The 25,736-nt window shown below is 40.9% G+C and overlaps 1 protein-coding gene across 2 annotated transcripts; it reads left to right on the forward strand.

Annotated features, from left to right (window-relative positions):
• The first annotated feature begins 8,330 nt into the window (after positions 1–8,330).
• mfsd2ab (MFSD2 lysolipid transporter A, lysophospholipid b) lies at positions 8,331–25,280 on the forward strand. 2 transcript variants are annotated; one of them, XM_020643173.3, is made up of 14 exons: positions 8,331–8,589; positions 11,635–11,760; positions 13,211–13,335; positions 17,597–17,720; positions 18,255–18,333; positions 18,457–18,626; positions 18,728–18,818; positions 19,420–19,538; positions 19,713–19,796; positions 22,090–22,173; positions 22,292–22,404; positions 22,531–22,674; positions 23,084–23,260; positions 23,351–25,280. In XM_020643173.3, the coding sequence occupies exons 1-14, from the start codon at positions 8,500–8,502 to the stop codon at positions 23,403–23,405; spliced, it is 1,581 nt and encodes a 526-aa protein (XP_020498829.1). In that variant the 5' UTR covers positions 8,331–8,499; the 3' UTR covers positions 23,406–25,280. The 2 variants fall into 2 exon arrangements, with proteins under 2 accessions (XP_020498829.1, XP_065804600.1); XM_065948528.1 differs by lacking the exons at positions 8,331–8,589; positions 11,635–11,760 and adding an exon at positions 12,490–12,506.
• Positions 25,281–25,736: the final 456 nt, after the last annotated feature.

The following is a 25,736-nucleotide window of genomic DNA, read 5'->3' on the forward strand; positions in this document are numbered from 1 at the left end:
AGGACCTCAGCAGTACTCTGAAAGTGAACTGGTCTCTAGCTATCAGACCAATTTCCAGATTTGTACCCTACAGAGTGAGCTACTGCCGCCCCCTGTTTAATTTAGTGATCACATGGTTGTTTTGCCAAGGGTGAAACTTTTCTCTGCCTTTTCTTACTTTCATTTCTGAATACCCTTGATGCTTGATAACCAACCTGATGCTTCCTTTTTTGCTGCTATGCAATCTTTAATTGAAAAAGTTTTTATTTGAATCAAAGAGTTAAGCAAAGGTCATAACATGCAGCTCTTAAATGTATTTATTTACACATGTGTGACCTAGAAAAGGCTGAACAAATGATTCAACTAAAGATGGGTGTGTTTGTGTGTGCGTGTGTGTGAGTGTGTGTGAGTGTGTGTGAGTATTCAGCTGTGTGTGTTCCTGATTTTCCCTTCCTATTTTCACCACCTGTCGTGCATTCTTTATTTTTTTTTGTCTGTGCACGTCTTTCTGTCTCACAAATCTCCTCTCCTCACTCTCTCTCCTCACAGGAACCTGAAAATCCCTGGTGCGTCTCTGATATCTGCATCGTTTCTTTAAGATAGCGTCTGCAGACATGCAGGACTGCTGACACTAAACACATACTTTTTGTTATAGATCTCTCTCAGTGGGAGTTTTTTTATCAACACCTTGATCTGTCTTTCTTTTCCCACCATATTAAAATACCTCGCTGTGCAAAGAATGATCAGATCTCAGCCTCCTGCAGAGGGATGACATTTTTCAGCTTTCTTGACCCCTTGGTTAAACTCTGGTGTTTTCTGAACTGCTGCAATGTTTAATGCATGAATACGTGGAGCCTCACCAGTGAGACGTGTCTCTTTCTGTGTCATGATATGATTTCTGGGAAAGTCCTAAGCCATATAAACCAACCACACTGTTACCCTGTCTTACATAAAACCTCACCTGATTGCTAAAGAAGCTGAGGATGTGTCGGTGGGACAGACAGGTAATGTAAACATTGTTACTTCAACAGTCTGGATTGAAATGTTTTGAGCCCAGAGGTCAGTCCACCCTGATAACAGTAGAGTTCAATGTTCTGTCAGTGCGAGCCACACTGACACATAAAATGGACTTTGAAATAATCACCTCAGTTTTCATTATGCGTGTGCCAATTTGTGTGTACTTCAAAGTGTGTGATTTGTCTGCTTCCCGTGCCAGAAATGTGGTTTTAATGGTTTCTGTACACATTTGTCTCGTTTGCTGCAATGTCAATGTTTCGTTGTAAATAACATCACACATGGAGGACAGGTAAACAGAGATTTTATTGCAACTTTTAACTCCTTCCTGTCAGGGGTTTTTATTGGACTCATAATGACCTCAAATTTTGCACCAAAAAGCAGGATCTGGACCATTGAGATCTGTTGTGGTTTACTGTTGGCATTAATTGTTTAATGTGACATCACGTTCATTTATCCATGTTTTTGCAGATATAGAAGGATTGTTTTTTTCTGACATGGTTTTTAAAACAATCCATGACCAGTTTATGTTAATACCTGTCCTTCAAAAATAAATACTTTGAGTTGAATTTGTTTCAAGCTTTGAAAGCATGCAAACTATTAGACATATTTGATACAGAAAGTTGTTGTTTTGGTGGTGCAGTGCGTATCACTATCGCCTCACAGCAAGAAGCTTCCTGATTCAAATCCCCTGTTGGACAGCGCCTTTCTGTGTGAAATGTGCATGTTCTTCATGTGCTATGTGTGGCTTCCTCCCACAGTCCAGCAACATGCTCATTAGGTGAATTGGTGACTCTAAATTGCCTGTAGGTGTGAGTATGAGCAAAATTTGTCTGCCTATATGTCAGCCCTGTAATTTTCTGGTGACCAGTCCCCAATTTTTGTCCAGTGTCAGCTGGTTTCAGTTTAAATCACTGTTCATACAGCTCTTATGGACTAGCTGGACATCTGATCTCAGTGAAGATTTGTTGTTGTTGGAATGCTTAAAGCTCCTTGTATAATGTATTGTGTAATTAAATAGGCTAAACAGATATTATTTACACTTTATATCATTTTTAAGGATTTTTCTCACAAGTCCTTTGGTGAACAATGTCATACACAATGTAAAGTGCATTTTTCAAATAATGTTACAATGTCACAAACAAAAGACGCTTTTATCCAAAGCGACGTCCATCAGAGAGTAAGTACAACACTAATCCATTCACACACCGCCACTGAAGCAGCAGGAGCAATGTGGGGTTAAGTGTCTTGCCCAAGGACACATCGGACATCCGATTGAGAGGCGACGACTTTACCAACTGAGCCACAGCACCCCAGATAATAATAATAATAATAATGATAATAATAATAATAATCACTATAAATAAAATCTGCATTCCTTCCATCCTTCCTCACACTACAAACCTTGCTCTCACCAGGGGACTTCTTGCTGTGGAGTTCAGATGTAGGTTTTACGGCTGAACACATCCATGCCCTGCAGATTAGTGCACATCATGCTGGAAGCCGCCATAGATGAGATTAAACAGTCAAAGTAATATATGAAGAAGTAAGACAAGTCAGGATGCTGGTCTTACGTTTGTCCACTTTAGATCAACCAGGTAACTTTTTCAGGATGTACGTAAAGACATGTGATAATGGTTTTGTGATTATAACATTAGTCGTGTTTTATTTTTAGTCAACTTTTTTTATCCAGGTAAGTCCCACTGAGATCAGAGATCTATTTTTCCATTGTTGTCTTGTGTTTTTAAGGATCTAATTCTAAGAAATATGACAAGATCTGCACTAAATGGACCCTTTTAACTTTAAAGAATTGAGCTACTTAAATGGGTTTTATTCAGAACAGAAAAGCTGAATGCTGCTTCAGACTTAACTGAGCTTTTTCTCTGCTAATAGTTTGTGTGTGTAATCTGTGAACAAGTTATACCAGAAATCAACAGAACCCTCAGTCAGCATCTCATACAAAAAGTCTTCTTCATGTTGCAGGTTACCTTTTAGCTTCAAGTGGTGTATTGTAAGAAGGACTATGTGGGTGTAGGTAAAAGACAGGAATGAGCTTTTCATACATGTAACAACAGGTTAAGTAGGCTAAACAAAAAAATGATCTCCTCCTTTTTAATCTGTAACATCTATTTATGCCTCACAGGATTAACTGCAATCACAGCCACAAAGACATGTTAAAACAGAGTTGCCAAGCAAAGCTGGTTTAGGTCCAAACAGTGTAGATTACATTTGATAGCTCAGACATCTCACAGCTAAACCGATGGGTTTGTTACGTTTCTCTTTCTTCCCTCTCCAAACATATCAGACACATGATCATCCACAAAGGGAACAACTGCTTCCAAGCTAAACAGACGGATTCTCTGAAACCCACCTCATGAGAAAATGCCTTTTAACTCCCGGACTCAAGGCACATGACGACTCCCCCTCCAGAGTTTCCATCCCACCTGCAGCTATGCACAGTATATCAGGCCACTTGGCTGACATGACGCACACAGAGCTCGACCTATTGGACAACCTCTGCATTCAACGCATTGCATCGCTCCTTCTGACTTTCACACACGCTGTGTTTGGCAACAAATATACACAGTCATGGGGCTCCTAACAGACACATTGACAATTCACACACACACACACACACACACACACACACACACACACACAATAAATATATCCTCTCTCACACAGTACAGTGGTCACATGTGCCGATTTGATGTCTATCAACAGGCTGCATGACTTTTACAATAACAATGTCTCTGAGAAGGGTTCTGGTAGCACAAAGTACACACAACATTTACTCCAACACTCCCACACACACACACACACAGACACACTAATACACTATGCCAAACATCTTGAGCTTTGTTGTGCCCATGCCTGGTTAAAACTTTCCCAGTGCCACCCCAGGACAAATTCGAAACACTAATGGTATAATTTATAAATCCCTTCAAAAGCTTCACAAAAGGTCTAAACAGCCACACATGCCATCTCTAAAGCCTAAATGGGACAGGTAAAGTGATCCATGGGAATGTACCTTGCTGGATTGGGGTTAGGTCTCTCAAGACCTCGAGTGCAGTGTCAAGTCTTTATCTTGTTGTTGTTCTGTTAGGGAGATTGGTTTCCCATCACTTTGGACATGTCTCCATTGGTTTCAATGAGCTTTGGATAGAACAGCCCATTCATCCACTGTAAGCACACTGTGTACGATGCATGCTAGAATAAATGCTCAAACGATGCCCCCACCATGGAGCTAATGATGCTAACAAAGACAGACAGAGGCTGCTTGATGCCTGATGATACTGAGCTGAGTGCCTTTTTATTGAATAATCAATTGTAAGATGATCGTTTCTCATGTGAAAGGCACGCAGTCTGATTTTGAATAGTAAGGGACTGTGTGAAAATGGCGTGATTCAGGATAATGGTACAAGGGACTTTATGTCAGTTCAACAGCTATTTCTGTTAAAAGTAAGTTTACATTAGATAACTCAAGCTGTATCCTTGCCTTAGTAGCTTCTCATAGCAAGTAAGACGGCTGACTTCAGCAAATGTGTTTAAGTTAAATCAAAATGTCATATTTGTTTTCCTACTTTGAAAGTGTCATATTGAACTATATTCAAAATGTAATGATCAAATGGAACTGTAAGTCCTAATTTAACGGAAGCACACAAAGTCGACACATGAGCCATAAGTTCCGCAAAACGACTTGGTGTAGACCTGTGGTTCTCAACAGGTGGGTTGGGACCCAAAAGTGGGTCGCGGTTGTGTGCCTGGAAAAGACACCGATCAAAAAGTCACTCCCTTTTTAAACGTGTGTGTTTCGTTCCATTTCTTTGTTCTGTAACATGTTTTGTATCATCTGAGATCCAAAACTGCACAATTTTTCATGAAATGAATCACATTGTTCGCAAAATTGCTGACATTTGGGTCGCAAGTCTTCTGTGAAGGAGTTGGTAGTGGGTCAGACAGATACATGCAGTATCCATATAAAGTTAGCAACATTGACATTAATCCTTATTGAGGGTAAATGAGAGAGGGTGCCTTTTCTTGCTCATCTTTTCAACCTTTTCTGTACAAGACCAAATAAAAGTTAATTTTTCTTTTAACATTTGCAAAGTTTAACCTCAAATAGTGCACAAATCTGAGAACATTTGCCTCATTCTTTTACACACATTATAGCATTAGCTGAGTGACATCAACATGTGTCTATCAGGTTTTTTTTAGCATCACTTCAAAATGTCTCAAGTCTTCTTTCCTTTGAGTACAGAATCAGCCTTATACAGTCAGACACTAATTTCTACTAAGAAAAGAAAATCATTTCATTATATTGAAATGAACTCATTGGTTACAACAGTCTCAGTGAGGAGATATGAACTGATGAGGAGTTATTTTAACATGAAAAAGCTGGACGGCCCTTTACATATACAGAGATAAAGTTGAACACGCACTAAAATGTCTTTACCCCGCAGTGTTACTGTTCTCTGAATGTACCATCACATCTTCAGCAAGTCCATACTGTTTTATCTTATCTGCAGCATGTTGACACACATTGATTTGTCTGTACCGTTTACTGTTACAACATGTGTGTGTGTGTGGTCTGAACTTGACTGTACAGTCAGCAAGTTTAGGGTTCAACCATCAGAAGTTTGATAATGATGCTGGGAGTTTCCCTCTTACTGGTCCATGTGTGTGTGTGTGTGTGTGTGTGTCAGTGTGTGTGTTTGTATTGGGTGTGTATGTAAACAAATAGGTGTAGAATTCAGAGATAAACTTCCATTGTAAATCTATATTTGAGCTAGGGGAGGCGGCCCGTGTGTGTGACCTGTACCTGCGGTGAGTAACTGTTTGTGTGTATGTGTGTGTGTGTGTGTGTGTGTGTGTGTGCGAGGATGGGAAGACTGTGTATGTGTAAACACAAGTAAATATACAAATCAAACATCTATACATGTCCTGCAATCCAGAGGTTCCTGCTGGACACACAGATGAGCATTCAAACTCAGCTCCAGCGGTAATTTGTGTTTACTGTATATGTATACTGCAAGGTTTATGCTATGTGTGCTCAGCTAAAATCAGCACATATACATGCACAGCGTCTTGCCAAAGCAGAACAAGTACGGCATATAGAGACCTCAGTCAGAGAGTTTGAGAGACCCTCAGGCAGCAGGCAGGCGACCTCTGAGGAGCCACATGAGGAAAGTTTTTAGTTACACCACACATGAAGAAATCATATGTAGGCTTCAAATTATAAACAGCTTTATGGACCATATCAAAAGGTGGTCCCTTTGAAGCGTCTTGATTGATGGTGGATACAGACGGAGGTGGACATTTGAACTTGTCAGCAGTGTGCTGGACTTGTGAACGGGCTCTGGAGTGTGACCGACCAGAGCTCAAAAACAAACAAAAACATACACAAACATACACTATTGAGCTCAACATTTACAAAAAATAAACAATTTATGCAAAAGATGTGTTTGTGTAGACAACATTCATTCCCTGGATTCCAAAACGCACTGTGACTGGAAATGTACGTTTTAAAAGCCTGCATCATTATCAACATTTGAAAATAAAAGTTAGCATAAAGAGGATTCAATGACATATATTTAGTCAAATATATTTGTATAATTGAGCATTTCCAACTTGTTGTTCAGTCATAACAAATATTAAATCAAAAAATTTCACAGTTAATTATATGGGCTTTAACTTTGTCCCAGTTTTTGTATTGTACAATTTGATTTTTTTTGTAGATATCTTTGCAAAACTGTAGCCTATTTGCAGATGCCATGTTGGTCAAACACTTGAATTACTAAATACTGTATTTGTTACTAAATACTTGATCTTTGTCACGTTTCATTATGATACAATGACCAACAGAGATGACAAAATATTATTTTCTGTTGAAACTTCTCCACACCCACCATATCCCAGTCACATTTGGTGTTTGAAATGTTTTTACTTTGAATGAATAACATTCACAATACGATTTAGCTAATAATACATAGTCATGGTAGAGAAATACCGAAAAAGCTTGAAAAAACTGAAACTTAATCCCACTTTACATACAGCCTTACATGCAGAAACAGCTGTAGGCTAAAAGCAACTAGGCTTCTTTCCTTTTTCGGTCCTGAAGTATGGCCAAGTCACATTTAAATGAACTGTTCTTCAGAATCAGAATCAGAAGGCTACTTTCCCCAGGAGGAGAGAGTTATATGTCTTCTTTTTTTTCTTTTAATATAACTTTATTCAGAGAATATTGTGTAAAACAGTTTACGCTAGGGGGATTAATGCCACCCAGCTTGGACCTTGGAAAAAATAGCTTTAACCAATTTATCTGAAATGTATTATTTGAGAACAGTTTTCTTCAAGTAACTGGTCCTATTTTTCCAGATGAAACTGAAGAGCATTTTGTCTCTTTCAGGATTTTGTCATCAAGATGCAGAGCCAAAGCATCATAATGTCAGTCAGGAGATTCCCTCTGCTTAAGTAAGCAAGACTCTGCCTCTTCATGACAAATCCCTGAAGAGCCATTGGTTCATTTTTTTTTTGTTTTCTGTATAATGGGAAGCAAATTTGATGTGGTTCTTTTTTGTTGTTGATCCTTAGTGATTAATATCCCTGAATATTGCACCTCCTTTGTCAGCAGAATGTTATAAAGTGCAGATTCAGTGCAATCTTTAATAGCCATTAGTTCACATTTGCTTATATATACCTTTGAGAACTCCCCAATGGCTTCAATGGCTACAGAAATTAGATTTTGATTTTGTTAAAACTCTGTGGTGTCATCCGCCAGCTGAGTGTATGATTAATTATTTTCCAAGCACAGAAATAGACCACCTTTTACAGCACTAGATTTAACACGGTCTGCCAATAGCTATCCAGAGATAGGATATATGGGGAGGCGGGACAACCTTGCCTAATGCCCCTCGACAGATGAAATTTAATGCCACTATTAATAAAATAGTTTTAATCGCTGAAGAGAAATATTCACCAAAGCCGAATTTCTTTTAAAGATTGTAAAATGAAGTCTTTTAAAAATAGAAATAAAGCCATCAATATCATCAATATTAACTTCTGAGTAATTCAAAATGTCCATTTACGAGCCTAATGTTGTTTGTGCCTCTTCTTATCACTTATTTTTTTTTACAGTCTATGATCACGACAGCAGCTGCATCTTGATGTCATATCTCTGATACGCTCGTCGGAGCGGAGCAGCAGCCAGTCACTGCCCGGCTGTGGCCCTCTTCAGGGAGGGGCGGGGTCAAACATGGCGTGAATGGCACGTTGTTGAAAGGGGCGGGGAGCTCCAAAAGAAAATTACTACAACCACCCTTTCTGCCACTGCATCGTCTCAGTTTTCAAAAAGCCAGTAGACAACGCTGATACTATTGGACGTGTTTGGGTTTTTTTTTTACCCCCACATTAGCCTACTACTAACTAGAAGATTTGTTTGATATATTTTTTTTTTTGGTACATTTTCTTGTGTGAAATTCAACAGAGAAAACGGACCACACTGCTATGGCAAAAGGAGAGGGTGGTGAACAATACTCCAACACCAGTTTATTGAATAAACCGGTCAGCTTGGATGGCATCAAACTCGCCAGAAAGGTATGGTTCATTCAATGATTTTAAATGATGTTTCAGCGATATTGTTTCCGATCAAGCCACCAGACAAATCCGCGGGATTAAGGGCGAGGCTTTTTTCTTTTTGGCTCTTTTCACACATTTGAATGAGCTGAACACGCCGGGAAATTGACATTTTAAGCGAGTGTGTCCTGCAGGACGCCAAGCGGGGCTCATTGTGACATTTCTGCACGACCAAAAAAAATAGACCAGATAGTGACAAGTCGAGTCATTCAGTGGTTGAAATCACCAGTACAGGTCTTAATACGATGCATGGATGGACGAAAATCAATATTACGCTCAGCAAGCCCTTTAACTCTCACCTGATATATTTCGAGATATCCTCCATATCGTTTGTCTTAGATATAAACTATCATGGCTTTTCAGCGGGTTTAGAGTAGACATGGTTAAGCAGGCTTTATTGGGTTGTTTTATTTTTTTGTTTGAGCGCTATAATGATTGTGAGGTTTACACCCCCCCCCCCCCCTAAAAAAAAAAAAAGCACTCTTCTTTCGTTTAAAGTCCTTTTTTTTTATACAGGCTAATGTAGACTTATTTTATAAGCGGCATTCAAGTAAACTCGGGGGAATTAGTCATGTAGACAAACTACAGTGTTATCTCATTTTGCAAAACTGTCTACCTGATTAATTCAATGTATTTGATTTAAAAAAGAAAAAATTGCAGTCACATTTAAAAAACGAGTCTCTTTGAAGGCTTTTGTGTCATTTGGATCTACGCCAAACAAAAACCTCATATCAGTTTACAGAATTCAGAATTTAGTGCTGCGTTCAAGGGCTCATCTGAAGCACATGAAATGGACATTTACAACACGAGTTTTTTTTTTAAAACCTTTGGCATAGCCTAGGCTATATAAATCGACGTTATTACCAAAATATACAACAACATAAAATATATTAATTGGCTGACTTCTCGGTTTTCTCTTCAGGTTTAGTGCGACACAAACATTTGCATTTTCTTTAAGCAACAATTGGACTAGCCTACCCAGAGAAAGTTGCATCAACATCCCCAATTTTACTGTCCATTTTTTTTTTTGACGCATTCTGTCCTCTATGAAGTGTTCGCGGTTGCTATTAAGAATATTTCCAATTCATTTTGGTATTTCGAGTGAATTTCTGTTCGGGCATTTCCCACTATCTCCGAAAGTATTGAATGCAGCAGGAAGCGCCCACCAACCAAGGCGACGTGTCATAGGCAGAGGAAGGAAGCCGGCACGTTGAATATCCCAAAACGCCATCCAAAATTAAAGCTTTTTCACGTGTCTCTGTTTTCCCAGTGCAGATGGTTCATGTGGGGCCGTCGAGTTTTCTCATTGCAACTTCAAATTAAAAAGGTTTGCTTTACATAAACCCAAATGCTCAAGGATTGTAAAGCATGTAACCAGTCTGCAGTGGCAACACATCCTTACTGGTAGACTACAGAGAGAAGCACTAGCCTGTAGACATAGTAAAGGTAGTTGTCATTTCGTGTTTACACAGCACTGGTAGGCATCCTCATAAAATACCCTGGGCTACAGAGGCCATTGTTGAAACATATGATGGATTATGCAAAGATGAATAACTCAACTGGTTTGATCTGAAGCCTTTTGAGGGGAGCAGCTTTTCTTTTTTTCTTTTACATTGTCAGATGAATGCATTCCTCCTCATGTCATGTTCCAGTGTGTACACTCACTGCGATGACACATTTTAAAAACAAGGAGGGACACTGCTCAGTCGAAAGCATACAGGTAGAGCAGGTGTACAAGAACGATACCAACTGTGAGTGAAACTGTTGCAGTGCCCGCTCTGTTTCTAGTTTGCGGCTGTAGTTTGATGGGTAGTGTGCGTCACATGGCTGGGTCAAGTCTGATCCTTGAGGCCTTGCATTCATATCCATGGAGACCTGACCTAACAGGTAACACTTGGTAGTCCAACTGTTGTTCTGCCAGCCATTGTGTTCAGTCTCTCTAAAGTCTCGACAATGGTCTCTGTGTTTTGATGGTGCAGGTTTCTCTTTTCGGCCACGGAGAGTTTTGTCACCTAAACAAAACAGGGTGTATTCCTTGTTGATACACCCTGGTTTGGTGTATCAACAAGGAAGATGCTTGTTCATTCAGTAACATTAAAATGTTTTGTGTTGTGTGTCCGTTTTCTTTTCACGTGTATCAGTGACACCTGAGCGTCGCTGGAGTGAGCCTACATTTCAAGGTCTTTTCCGTAACACGACGATGCTATTTGACGCTAGACAAAGAAAAAAACCTCCGCCTTTTCCATATCAAACACGGGGAATCTGATTGGTCAGACAGGAGGGTGTGTTTTCAGCCCACTGTGGGCAGCAGTGGTCAGAGAATTGGTCAAACTGGCAGCCATCAGAGGGATTCCCCCCCCCCTCTGGCATGTGGTGTGTGTGTGACTGTGACACCATGGAGATGTCATGTCCTGGCACTAATATGATTTGTATTTCTTTTAAGAGGCGTTGTTTAGAAAGTGTCTGATGAGGAAATCATTACAGCGGAGAAAATGGGGAAGAATGAGTTCTTGTTAGAACACCAAGGGGTTATTGTTTTCACAGTGGCTGTCTATGACATCTGCCAAAATACACTGCATGATAGTAAGCGTTTTGGAAATGAGAACTCTCAGATCTAAGGACTCTCTGGTGATAAAGAATCAAGGCCACATTCTTAATAAAGCGTCAAACATGAGTCCTTGTTGAAATCGGACTCCAGTCAGAAATGAGGCGATTCTGAAAATTGGGGGAACGACAGGTTTAAGGTTGAGAAGGAAACTGAGAAAGTTACCTGTGTGTTATCCTCAGGAGGACTGTGAGTGTCACAGCTGTATTGCTGCCACTCCTTTTTATGATTTATCGGCTGTAGTCCACCCTGCAGGGTTTGAGTCGATGTAATTTGTCCTCTCCTAAAAATAGATAGTTAAAACTGTTATTCTTGGTTCCATGTCAGGGTTAATGTAGTGGAGAAATAATCATGATTAACTGTGTTTTCCCCCTTCTCTCTCCTTGTTTTCTGTTTTCCAGCATGATAACCAGAATAAGTTATCAATTTGCAACAAGCTCTGCTATGCAGTTGGTGGAGCTCCCTACCAGATCACAGGATGTGCCTTGGGATTTTTTCTGCAGATCTACCTTCTGGATGTAGCTCAGGTGAGTTGGTTAGGATTACTAACCCTAAACCTAACCCAACCCAAAAAAAACTCCCATCATATGCTTTCATACCACTGACCTAAATATAGCCAACCTGCCACCCTTTAAGGACAACCTTTACTAGGAATGAGAACACACTGTACGCCTGCTACTGTCTCCTCTGTACTCTATATGTCCTAGAGCAGTATTTGTGCTGGCATTTACAGACTGAAGACAAGTCATTGAACTTGAACCTTTCTGTGCCCTCAAATCACCTCACGTAAGGGCACTCACAGGACATTGTGACCGCCAAAGCTTGAAAACAAAGGAGGCTGTTATCCTGGAAAAATGAAGAGGTTGAACAAGTTTCCATAATTGACTCTATGATGTGGCTCAGCTGTATCAAAAGGCTTACAGGGCTTTTTTTTTTTTCAGAAAAAATGTTGGAAGGGGGGCCGGGTGTAGCACGTTGAGGAGGGGTTCGCTTTAATGGACTTTGACACTAATCTGATGGTTTGGCCAAAATAGCGTGTAAGTCAACAGCTTCCCAGGGGTTGAGCTTTGTCCGGCGACCAAGTTGGTAAATTAAGGGTCTATTGGCCGACACAGCGTGGCGCTGATTGTACAGTCAGGAGTCAGGCATTCATCAGGCCTCCAGTCAGGCTCATCTCCTCTTCACGGAGCTGGATGAACAGCAGACTGGACGATGCGCCAAGTGGCACCTCCACTGTTTAACTGCTGCCCGTCGGACTATTGATTCAAAACAAGTAAATAACTAAACAGTACTTCTCAGTTTAAGGTCATGTTTTTAAAGCAACACCACCAACCTCCTTTTTTCAAACATCTTAGTGGAAGGCTGAGCAAGACATTGTAGGCGATATTAACATGCACAATGATGAAATGAATGAATGGAGCTTGCTCACTTGATTCTCTCTCACCATGTAAACATTTAGGCTATCACATGGATGATACTATGCATAAACTCTTTCAGATAAAGCAACCAGCTTAACCCCAACTACTGTAAAAGTAATCAATGTCAGCCTGGTTGCTAAGAAAACTTTTTTTTTTTTTATATATATATAAGACCTCATGAAAATTAAATTCAGCACTTCTACAATTAAGGTTAATTCTATATAAACATTGGTTTACAAACACTGTTCAATCATACCAAACAGCTGTAAGACATACACTTGTGTAATATCCAATATGCTCACTTTAATATATATTTATTTTCACATGCCATAATGCAAATCACATATTTCCATTGTAGACTATATTGTGTACAAATCCAGTAATATTATTATTATATGTCTACTTTACTAACGTTCTTTTGATATATCAATAATTTACCGACTACATTGCGGGTTAGTTCTTTAACTTAACTCCTCTTAATTTTTCATACAAGCAAGCAGCCAGGTACATTTGATGGTCGGACTTATTTTAAAGTCTAATCTTTTTTTTTTTTTCCCAGCTGGACCCTTTCTATGCCTCCATTATCTTGTTTGTGGGCCGAGCATGGGACGCGGTAACAGACCCCACAGTGGGCTTCCTGGTCTCCCGAAGTCCATGGACCCGCTTTGGACGCATGCTGCCCTGGTAAGTTAAACTCACAGCTCTGCAAGCTACAGACGATATATTTTTGGGTTTATTAGACAAAATTCAATTTTTTTTTTTTTTGAAGCAGATCTGGGTTATTGTATCTGGTGACCCTTTCCCCCCTTTTGCTGTAATATTGAACTCTCTTCTGTTTCCATGATCTAGTTGATGAAGCCCAGTTATGTCATGGAAGCTCTTGTCACATATTAGCTGTCTGACAGGCTTAATGGTGGTGGCGGTGTGGGGATAGTCAGACAGGCTTGTGAATGGAAGTTGTCCAACCAGCATGTACTCTACATGTGTCAGTGTTTGGGGGCGGGGCTTTGTGTATTTGAATTCTCCCATCTTCTGGGAGGGGTTACTGTGGGTCATGCTGATGCAATTACTGCTGCACCACTTCCTCCTGTTCACCACATGCCTCCATGTGTTCATTCAAGGACCCTCCCCCCTTTTGCCTAAACACACACACACACACACACACACACACACACACACACACACACTCACACACACATATGCATATCCTTTATTGCTGCTATGCATACAACCATAATATACATCCTACTGAAAAATGCCTTTAGCTGCAATAGTCTGCTAAACCAGTAAAGCCAAGCTGTGAAGGCTGTCTTCCTTTTTTTCTAAACAAACATAGGGAGATTCTGAAGGTGACGGTCCCACAGCGTGACCTTTAGCATGGCACTGACAAATTTAACTCCTGCCTGCTACAGAGTCTCAGCAAGCACACAAACCCTTTTCTCAGAATCGATAAAGGAGCTACATAGCTGAATCTCTGGATGTTTTAAATAGACGGCAAACATTTCAGCTACATGATATTTTGATATGAATCCCTTTTTGGAACAAAACAACCCGCAAGGAATTTAATTAGACATAATAAAAAAAATGTATGGCTTTTGGTTTTGCTTTCAGTCTGATCAGTGCACTTTGGACAGAGCCTGAAGCAAAATGAATGTTCACATGCTGCCTTGCACTTTTGTCTGTGGGTGGCGGCCAGGCTGACAGAGTGGGAAGCCTAAAATGCTTCGGGCCTATTTTGCGGAAAGGTTGCTGACCCCTTTCTTTTAGCTGCAATGTCCCCTCCCCCAAATCTCTGCCACTCGGTCCTCTCGGCAGCCTGCATGGGTATCTTTCAATGTATCCAACTTATTACTGAATATTGAATGTGGCCCCTGCATTGTCAAAAAAAAACAAAAAAAAAACTGCAGATCTCGCTGAACCGCAGACGTCTTAAGTTTATAATTAACACTCTTCTTACATGAGTACGGGTGTGGGGTGTCAGCTGCAGGTTAAAGACGTGGTCTCCTGTCAACAAGATATTCAAGAGCTACTGTCCCTTCACTATTTTTGAAACATGCTGACCTTTTTTTTGGAAGCCCAGGCAAAAGGTTGATAGGGAATGATACTTTGACAAGACAAGGGTTGAGGCAGCTGTTTAATGAGCACCACTGAGAGCCCGCTGACACACTAGCTTATTCACTCTCCCTTGTTGCTTTTTGAAAAAAATATGTTACACTTGTGTTTAAAGAGGCACAACTGGGAGATGACATCAGCCACAAAGGTGCTGCCCCTGGTTCCCTGGGTGCTGCCCCTGGTTCCCTGGGTGCTGTCCCCCGAGGTGCTGCCTCTGGGTGCTTGTACAAATAGAACACCTGCATAATTGAAAACGAATACAAAGTGATGGCAGTCACAGCTGTGAAACATTTATTGGAATACCTTCTTGTTCTTAAGATGGAGATCTTTTTTTATTTGTTGTATTTTGAGGCTTTTTGCCTTTTGAGAGGATGAGTGGATAGAGTCGGAAATTGGTGGTGCGAAAAGAGAATGACATGCAGGTTTAGGAGATGCAGGTCGGATTTGAACCCAGGCCGTCCAATTGCAGGATAAGCCTCTGTACACGGGGCGCGACCTACCGCTGGGCCATCTGTGTCCCTGAAGACAGAGATCTTTTTTTTTTTTTAAGCAAATTTCATCCTCATATAAAGAAGATACAAATGCCAAAATCTAAGCTGTGTCATGTTTATTTCCTGACGTTTACTTTCATAATAAGAAACCTTGAATTGAGTTTTCAGCAGACGTCAGGTTACTGAGCTTTGATTATGGAAAGTGGGTGAGGCTCAGCTCCGCACTTGCAGAGCGAGATACGTCTCGTCCATTTGTTCCGAGAGACAGGGTGGGGGGGGCGTTTGTCAGAGGAGGACAGGATGCAGGAATGATTGGCATGTTCACTCACATTACGATCAGTTCAGATGTAACGATGTGAGGGAACGAGTAGCAGGGTGGGAGCGGCAGAGAGGCTGACAGAGCTGCTGCTCCATCTTAAAGGCTTCCCTGTGTGTAAAAGGAGGGGGAGGGGAGAGAGGAGTCAGGCTAGCTTCTCATTGGTCCAGCCCACAACACACCACATATGTGAGCCAATGGTGTGCGAGCCCTCAGCCGTGAAGGCCCTGGCATAGTTTTTTAAAGACTGACTGAGGAATCCAGGAGGTTACCACAGTTCAGGTTGCAGAGCAGGGATGAATATATGTCGTACTGTTGCTGCAGAGCTACTGAGGGACTCTAATGTGACTGACTGCAGGCTGCCTGCTGGTCCTAAAACATGAATTTAAATCATTTGATTTGGACACTGACTGCTATCTGCTAGTTTGCGTTTACGTCAGAAGTAAATATTGCTTTCATTTCCTTCTGCAAGCTTTGATTTCTAAAAATATCGAAACATCATATATGAAGTCAGTGCCTTAAAGCTACAACACTGGCGTGGCTGTTGTCAGCTTAATTACAGCTGTTCAGCAGGCTAGCCCAGTGACGGCTGCCAAAACATGGATTTGACATATTTCGATCTGCCCATTTTAAAAAAAAAAAAAAAAAAAAAAAAGCTCTCGCATTGAATTAGAACCAGGCTCAAAGCTGTTCCCTTCTACGTTACTTTGCCGAGATGGGATCACCCCTTCTGATTCAGCACGTCTATTTCAGAGGAGATTTAAATACGATGCTCGTTCTGACGCGGTGTACAGTGTCAGCGCAGCTCTGCAAATACAGTGCAAGTCTTGGCTTAGCCGACCATGTGCACAGTGGAGCAAAGAAAGGTGTGTCAGGAAAGTCGCTTTCAAAAACTCAGCCTGAGTAGGCTGTAGGCGAGTAGGCGAAGGAGAAGGCGTCTTCATTTGGCACAGAGGAAATAAGTGTAACAAAAATGGGTTAGGGTTAGGGTTATCAGCTCTCATCCCTTGATAAAACATCTGCTTTAACTTGTTTACCACTCCCAAACTGACTCATCAAGTGTCGAGTTAATCAGCACACATGCAGGAGAGAGCCTGGGGAGCGCTTTCTGCTCTCGTCATTTTCCAGTTCACCTAAGTTCATTAAGTTTCAGAGATGGCAGCCAAGCTTGTGAATGGACCATTTTGATATGGTCAGCTGATGTGTCATTTTGTTTGGAAGTATCAGACAGAAGCGTACTGTTGCTTTTAGTCAAATGTGACGTGTGTATGACCTCATATACTTCCTGCTGATTAGGATAAATCACCGGATATTAAGTGATAAGCTCTTCCAGTAACTGATGAGGCCAGTGGACCGCTTCTTCCTCTTCCAAAAAAAACAGGCTCTGATTTCCAGAGGTATGGCCATCGTTCCTCACATCTGAGTGGAGAGTGTTGATCAGACCATAGGAAGTAGGAGTCGTGGGCAGGAAGTGACTAAAGGAGGTTTCCTCTCCTAAAATGAGATCATGGTGGAGATCTCTGGAATGTTAGTGTTCTGAGGAAGAGGAGGACAGGCCGGCACTGATGTGTTTACAAAACTGAAAGTACATGTTCATATTTGTTTGATTACCGTATTTATTCAAATCAACGCCCCATGGAATCATTTTTATGCAAAACAATGTAGTTCATCAGTAAGGACAGTAGCAACTGTTTTACTCTGCAGCATTCCCCAATGATCATCCTCCAGTAACCCTCCCTGTCAGCTTCGATAGAAACTCAACCCGTTTCATGATTGTGAACACGAAGTCGTAATTACTGATCATCAGCATGAAACAGTTGACTCAAGGGAAGCACCAAACAACGCCAAACAGAGTGAAAGAGGCTGTGAAACAGTTTGTTATGTAATGTGTGTGGCCCCCTTCTTCATTCAGACTGCTAATTGTGTCCTGAATAAGAGTGCTTCACGCTCGAGTTGGATCACGTTTTCATCCGCTGATGTTGTTGTCTCTCCTTCTCCCTCTTCCCTTTCCCTCCTGTGTCTGAAGGATCCTACTCTCAACCCCTCTGGCTGTGCTTTCCTATTTCCTCATATGGTACGTTCCCCCCTTCGAGGACGGCAAAGTCATCTGGTACCTTCTCTTCTACTGCATGTTCCAGACACTGCAGACAGTGAGTACCACCATCAGCCACATACAAATCCTGGGCCATATGAAATGTTTCCTGGCAAACACTTCATTGACGGAGTAGCCTTGATTGCCAAATGTTTAAATTAATTATCCTATCACAAATAGAAGCTTTATTTCCACAATGTGTAATTATCCATACTGTTTTGTTGAAAAGAATCCTTGAATTTCTCTAAATCACGAACAAAAAAAAAACTTGAAGAAATAGTTTGACATTTTGAGAAAAACTGTTGTCTTGCACATTCTGAAGCTGCAGCAAGGCCAGGCCAGCTGAGCCCCCCTGTTTTAATCCATCATGCTAACTGGCCTTGACTGTTTTTGATGCATTTTTTTTTAAAGACATAAAAAAGAGGAATCAGTACACTTGTGCTTTTCTCTGCCAGATTATAAAGAAATCATTTCAACAATGAATTAAATCGTCTTTAGATTATTGGATGAACACAAAGTAAAACTAAGATTTTTTTATTTTTTTTTGCTATCTCACGTTCTCCACATTGTCCTCTCTTCCTTTGCAATCCAGTGCTTCCATGTGCCATACTCTGCGCTCACCATGTTCATCAGCTCAGAGCAGAAAGAAAGAGACTCAGCCACAGCATACAGTGAGTATCATAGGCAGCATAGTCATGTATTCATTTTAAACCAAATATCCCGACCACATAGGACAAATCAGATGTCAAAACTCAACCACTTAAATGAACATTTCCCGTGTTCCTTCTCCTCAGGGATGACGGTGGAGGTTCTGGGTACTGTTGTTGGAACAGCCATCCAGGGACAGATAGTTGGTATGGCTAACGCCCCCTGCGTCCCAGGACCCGGGGACATCGTGGCAGGACTGAGCAACGGCACGGTCGGACTCAATGAAACAGAGCCGGTCATTTCACTGGAGCACACAGTGAGTTCTGTTTTTTTTTTTCGAACAGATAAAGTTAAATTTAGAAAATAAAAGGAAATGCTTGCTAACAGTGCTTTTGTTGTTTTATTGCCTCTTAACAGAAAACAGCCTACATGATTTCTTCTGGTGTCATCTGCATTATCTATGTCCTCTGTGCTATTGTTCTTTTCTTCGGAGTGAGAGAGAAAAAAGGTAAGGCACCAATCTGTCAGTCAGACTGTCTCCGTCCTCCAAATTACATGAAATGTTGACTCCTCTGATGGCCTTCAGTTGAAAGCCAAAATAAAGGGAAAACTCAAGCATTTAGTTCTTTAACCCTGAGCTCCCTGAGCCTTTTTTTTCTATACCAAATATTTTGAAATTACTGCTCCATGTCTTGTGAACTGTATGATGCTGTTTTGCATGTGTGATTCTTATTCAGTTTACGAGCCTTGATTAATGGCTTCTTGTCACTTTTTTAAAACATCATCTGCTCCACTTTAAGTCCCTGATGAAATCATCATCTTTAATGTGACAGAACTGTTATTGATGTGTGTCCACCCTTGGTCCAATGAGGATGCTCAGTTGTAGTGTAACACGATGGTGTGACTGTGGGCTGACAAAGACGGGTGAGAGAGGACATGAAATAGAAACCTTGTGACCAGTGAAGGGACTCTCCAGTGGAGGACGAGCTTGAAAGGCCTTTTTTGTGGTGGAAAAAAAAAAAAAAAATGGAAAAAACATGGTCATGTGAAAGTGCGTTTTAAGTTGATGTAGTTCATCATATTTTAATTTTTTTTTTTTCTTTTTACAGAATCTTGTCGTCCCAGGTCAGAGCCCATGGCTTTCTTTGAGGGGATAAAGCTGGTGATGGGACATGGACCGTACGCCAAACTGGTCATGGTCTTCCTCTTTACCTCACTGGCTTTCATGGTAGGTTAAAGAGCAGCAGAGCCTTTTAAAATATGAATGTTGGAAGGCTCTCGATGTTTCTTTTGCTCCCAGCCTGAGTTGACTCTGCGCCTGCGAGGTCGGCTCACACTGTGTTTGTGTTTGTTTGGCCAGAACACTTTTTCACTGAGTGAGTGTCTTTGCTTCTCCCTGCAGCTCCTGGAGGGAAACTTTGCCCTTTTCTGCAGCTACACACTGGGCTTCAGGAACGACTTCCAGAATATTCTGCTGGTCATCATGGTGAGTACAAGCACACACACACACACACACACACACACACGTGGCATTTACCGTCACCAGGACCGATAGGCGCACTGTTTCCATAGCGGTGACAGCTTTTCCCTCAGCACATGAAACCTTAATCTGCCCATTTGTGTTGCAAGAAGTTGGACCATTAGCAGACAAAAGCGTCTCTCCCAGGGAGAACACATAAACTATCTTCAGTTACAAAGCTTTTCTTCTTGCTCAGAAAAGCTGTGTCTTCTGGCTGCACATTTCATTGATGTGTCTGCTCTTACTGCTCCGCCTGAATGCCATCCCATTCCCACAGACAGTAAAGGAGCCACTCTTGATCGCCCTTCCATTTATCTCTCTTGACCCCTCTGGGAAAAGAAGGTCCTCAAATCACTGAATTGCCTCAAACCCTGACAGGTATTAGAGCTAATGAATCGGTAGGTGCGCGCCCTGTAGCACGCACAGCCCCACTGTGCAGTGTGAGAGAGTACAGGTTACAGAGGTTGGAAAGATTACTTGCTTTGATCCTTTGCTTTATGGAGAGGATTATGGAACCGAGGCAATAACCTTTGTTTAAAGTACATTTTATTTAGTGCAATGGCTTATTCCAGTGTGAGCTTTCACGGAAACCTTATGATCCCATGCCCCTCCACCGCTGTAATCCGAGGAGATGTCAGGCTAATACACAGAGATGAGATCGTATTCCGAGGAAGATCATTTGAACAAATTACACTAGCTGTCAGGCATTAAGTAATGCCTCAATCCGCTGCTCAATCTGGTTTCATTTAAAGGATAAAAAAAAAAGGAAACACAGAGAGAGAGAGAGAGCAATGGCGACCAAAATGAACGATGCCTCGATACTTTTTGATACCATTCGTTGTAAAGCAATACAATTTTTGTTAAAGATTTATTGTATGCCTTTTATTGAGAGACAGGACAGTGGATGGAGTCAGAAATCAGGGACAGAGAGAGAGAGAGAGAGAGAGAGCGAGAGAGAGTGGGGAATGACATGCGGCAAAGGAGCCACAGTTTGGATTTGAACCTGGACTACCCGCTCTGTACATGGGGCGTGCAAACTAAACACTATCCCACAGGCGCCCTGCAATCGCCATTATTATAATGATCAACGGTATTGAAAAGTACCAAAGCTTTTACAAAAAATACCACAGATCTACAGTCATAGTTTAACAGAGTGCAGACTTAACTTCACAAATATTGTTGACACATTTCAATACTGAAGCATTTTTGGTGCAATCCTGACAATGTGTGGGAATTTTTTGTTAAATTAAAAACAGGAAATGACCCAATAGTGTGGGCTTAGGACTTCTCTGTTTGTTCCTGTGGATACTGTTTGATATTTAACTGGTATTGTATCTACCGGTAGGCGGAAAATGTGGGTTTTGTGACAACCCTGCTTGTGAGAGCAGCATGGAGTAAAATCATTTCAATAAACAGATTAAGTGTACAGTTTTGTGCTTATGTGAGGTCACAGGAGGCTTCCAAAGGTAGAAGGTTTTCATGTTGAGTAATACTCCGAGTTCAGTTGTGTAAACAGTGTTTTGATGTGTGTACTACGAAGATGAAAACTCAGCAGACAATTCCATTTTGCTTTTTGAGTGAAAGGATGACGAGGTGCATTGGGGCGGAGGTTTGTGCTTTGGCAGGAAAGTTCAGACTCATTGACATGCAGCTCAAACTCTGTAATATGATGTTTACTTTCACACTCAAGCGTGTTGAATTGAAAGTCTACCTGTAGTGGTAAACCACATAAAACAGGACGGAGTCATCGTTGCAGAAATGACTGTGCTGCGATTTCTTGGTGTAAGAAAAAGGGGAAATACCCTGTTGCAGCAGTGCTTTGTATTATCTATTTCTTATTCAAACATCATGGGTTCAGAGGCCAAACAGATCGGAGCAAGTCCTCTGCCCCCCCCCCCCCCCCCCCTGTAGGGTAGCACGATGACCCCTGTGGCATCCTGTGTCACATCGAGCTCCGATTTGTTTTGGGAAAAGCTGTTGAACCGATGTTGTCTCCCTTCCTCGCTGTTGTGTTTGGCTGATATGAGAGGTCAAATGTTCAACACCACTTTTGTTCTGCGTCACCACGCTTCATTCCATCCCAGGCCGGAGTATTTTGAGAATCCATTAAATGTCATGCGTCGTCATAGTTACGTGAGGGTCTCTCATTGTTGCACGGGAATTCTTATTCACTTGTTTTAGAAGTCCTTGTGGGGAATTTCCTGGATAATCTTTGTACCTGTAACAGGATTTTAAATGTTTTTTTCTTTTTTTCCCTCAGCTCTCAGCTACCCTGGCAATCCCCTTCTGGCAGTGGTTCCTGACTCGCTTTGGGAAGAAAACAGCGGTTTACACTGGCACCTTGGTAAGCCCAAAGAGCCAGCCAAACACAACTTTGTAGTCTTGTGAAGTGTGAAAGATTTACAGGACTTCAGTAAATTCCTGTTCTCAAAGTGTTCTAATGGGTTTCTGTTCTCCCCTAGTCTGTGGTTCCCTTCATGATCCTGGTGGTTTGTCTGAAGAGTAACCTGATTGTCACCTACATTGTCTCGTTCGCTGCCGGGGTCGGAGTGGCTGCAGCTTTCCTGCTGCCCTGGTAAGACCTCTGCTGAACCTTTTTTTTTCATGTTTTTTTTTTATTTTTATTATCAGGTATGCACCTATTTGGTTCAACCAATCATGCTTCTCTTTTTTCCTTTTTTTTTTTAATTAATTTTTTTAGGTCCATGCTGCCTGATGTTGTTGACGATTTCCAAGTGCAGAACCCCGACTCCACCGGCCACGAAGCTCTCTTCTACTCATTCTACGTCTTCTTCACCAAGTTTGCCTCTGGAGTCTCCCTTGGCATCTCCACCCTCAGTCTAGAGTAAGAAAATACTTGAATACACACAGACTACACAGATGATCTATATTCTAAGTTTAATTAAAAAAAAAAAAGGTTTTGTAGGTGTTGAATTTACTTTATTGTGACACGATAAAACAAATCAGGGTTAAGCCAAATCTCTTAGAACCTTAATCCCCACATCTAAGAAATCTTTCATTAGAGTAAGTACAGTAAGGCTGTAGCGCATGCATGCTCATGCACGCTTCACATGACTGACTTTACAGCAGTGTTGGCCTTTGATCAACGATTTTGCTCCACATAAGATCTTGGCTGCACTGACATATACATTTAGTATGACCGCTGTATTTCCTCAGCATTATTGCCTGCGTTGCATAAGAATGTAAAGTACTGGTGCTGTCATTTTGATAATCATGTTTTTGTTTTTCTTCAGCTTTGCGGGATACATTAGCAGAGGCTGCACTCAACCACAGGCAGTGGATCTTACCTTAAAACTGTTGGTTTCCGCGGCCCCCGTAGGCCTCATCATAATCGGCCTAGTTATTTTGTATTCGTATCCAATCGACGAGGAGAGGAGGCAAGGCAACAGAAAACTGCTCCAGGAACAGAGGTAGGGATGCGGATAGAATTTTCTTCCTTGTGTTTGTTTGTGTCCATGAAATGAATCTCTGACCTTTTTTTTGTCTTTACTTTCTTGCAGGGAAAACGAAGCAGATTCAGAAACAGACTCAACAGAACTGGCCATTATGATCTAGAACCTTTTTTAGAGACTCATCCACCAATCGAGTGATCGATTGGTCTTTTTTGCACTGGGCGGGACCAACAGATCTGGACCTGATGGATCATTAGGACACAGCCTTGTCCAATCACAATGCTGCTGTTTCAAGTTGATGAATTTGACTTCAGAACAATTTTCTGGCATGAAATTAACTCTCCTGATTTTTTTCAGTCTGAAATCAAAAGCCTTATATTTTGAAAAAACATAATACTTTTGAGTACTTCTGGAAAATGTTTTTTTTTTTTTTTTTTTTTTTTTAAAAGGTTGAACTTGTTCTTTGTTGAAAAATGCACAAAAGCATGAAATGTGGAAGCACGTCTAGTCGGTGCTGCCATTTTTGGTGCTACTCGCTGAAGCTGGACAGATTCCATCCTTGTACATACCACAGTGAACATTAATGACCTTGAACACTGCGCTACAATCAACTCTGTAGTTCTGCGATGTGAGCATTGTGAGAAACTTGGACAAAAAGTGATACCGCCTTAATTTCAGCCTCATTTTGGGGTTGGAAATTCAAAACTGACAAACTTGTGCCAGTCATTTGGTCTTGAGTCACTGACATAGTCGTGCATTTTGAAAAATCTGAACGTTTTCTGGAATTGTATTAATAAGCTTCATAGTTTACTTAAACCAGTCAACTAGTATGTTTCCATCTCTTTCCCATCACAATCGTTTTTTGTTTCTTTCTCTAACGGAAGCCAAGATAATGTGATGTCTGAACTTGTGGCTGCACAGCAACAGCTTTGCTCTTAAGGGCTCCTTTTACTTCCCTACCAAAGTAATGAAACCACTACAATAGAAGAGACAGTTAGTTTGCACTCGTAACTGTAATGTTTATCCAGCAATGACATTATTTACAATATCCTATTTAAAGGTCAGCTACTGGTTACAGGAAATCCCTTTACCCCTATACATGCTTTAATTTCCTTAATATTGATAAACACCGGCAACTAATCTAGTTATCTCACTATTTAAATATTTATTAGATTTGATTTTGCTGTTTTTGAATTCCTGTTTTCTGGAAAGTCTTGCTTTTTGCCATATTTATATCTATTTGAGGCCTGTTTGTTCTTGGGTTAGAGGTTTCAAGATAAGGAAATGGGCACTCACATTTTGAAATAGTCACACGCTTTTTTTTAATGCATGTCGCCATCCTTGCCATCTTTGCCCCATATGCATTCAAAAAGGGAAGCACATACTTGAATAAAAGATAAGTGGAAGATGGGGAAGTGAACTTGTTGCAGTCTGTTTGGACTTCTGTCTTTGGAATGTTTATTTTTTGTGTTTATTGAAGAAACAACAAGGATTCTTTGCGATCTCAATCCCTGTCATGAAAGTGTGGATTGACATATTTCATATCCATTGATATGGAAATGTGTATATACAGTAATATGTTATACATACTCTTACATCTTTGACATGTTGTTTCTGACAACTGGGCTGCCAATGTGAAATTGTTCATATTTACTTTACATGTTCTCTTTATCTCCATAAAGATACTGTTCTTTATGTGCCAACTTGGTGTCGTTATCATCCACTAAACGTCTGTAATTGCACATCCTGTGCTCCTCATCCTGCTTGATTTTGTAAGTGTTTGCTCTTGTCAGTATACTTCCCTCATGACTCTTGAGGCTGTAGCCAAATGTGTGAGCTTTAATCCCACAGGGACACACAGAAGCCTTGTGTACATGCCTCCTGTTTATATGTATATATTGTATGTAAACTTGTACATATCTTTGATATTTGTGGCTTCAAGTGAAATAAACCTGTTACACTGTGCTGTAGTTATTTAAGAAAAAACTGTTGAGAATGAAAAAAGATTGTTAATAAATACTAATAAGTGTACTGTGAATGAGATGTCTGCATTTCTTCTGGATTTTAAATCCAAACACGAGTGTCATATCATAATGTATATAAAGCACGAACAGAGAAATGATTTCAGATATTTAAGTGGCTTCTTGTTTACATATTCAACAAAAAAAAAAATAGATAAAGATACCGACCTGCTAATGGGCTTGCATGGCTTTGAAACATTTTCCAAATAGGTAAGAAAATACATTACACATTAATATAACATTTAGGCCCTACCTCACTGTCATAGACCTCTTCAATTGTAACTATCTAAGAGCTTACAAAGGCAGAGAAGCCGTCCCATTCACTGGCCTATTGACTACTGCCATCTAGCGTCAGGGCTTTGTCTTTTAAAACATTGATTAGCCCCTCCAAAAATGTGGCAACTATTGCTTATAAGCTTTGTTCCTGTTTTATAGCAGCTGCTGCTTCATTTTAGTCGCTGATCAGAAATGTT

This window comes from Labrus bergylta, chromosome 19 (assembly GCF_963930695.1).
Source record: "Labrus bergylta chromosome 19, fLabBer1.1, whole genome shotgun sequence".
Lineage (NCBI taxonomy): Eukaryota > Metazoa > Chordata > Actinopteri > Labriformes > Labridae > Labrus > Labrus bergylta.

Coding starts and splice junctions, on each gene's coding strand:
- mfsd2ab (XM_020643173.3), top strand. CDS start 8,500: ATGGCAAAAGGAGAGGGTGGTGAACAATACTCCAACACCAGTTTATTG. Junction 18,819..19,419: donor CGGAGTGAGAGAGAAAAAAG/GTAAGGCACCAA, acceptor TTCTTTTTACAG/AATCTTGTCGTCCCAGGTCA. Junction 19,797..22,089: donor ATATTCTGCTGGTCATCATG/GTGAGTACAAGC, acceptor TTTTTCCCTCAG/CTCTCAGCTACCCTGGCAAT.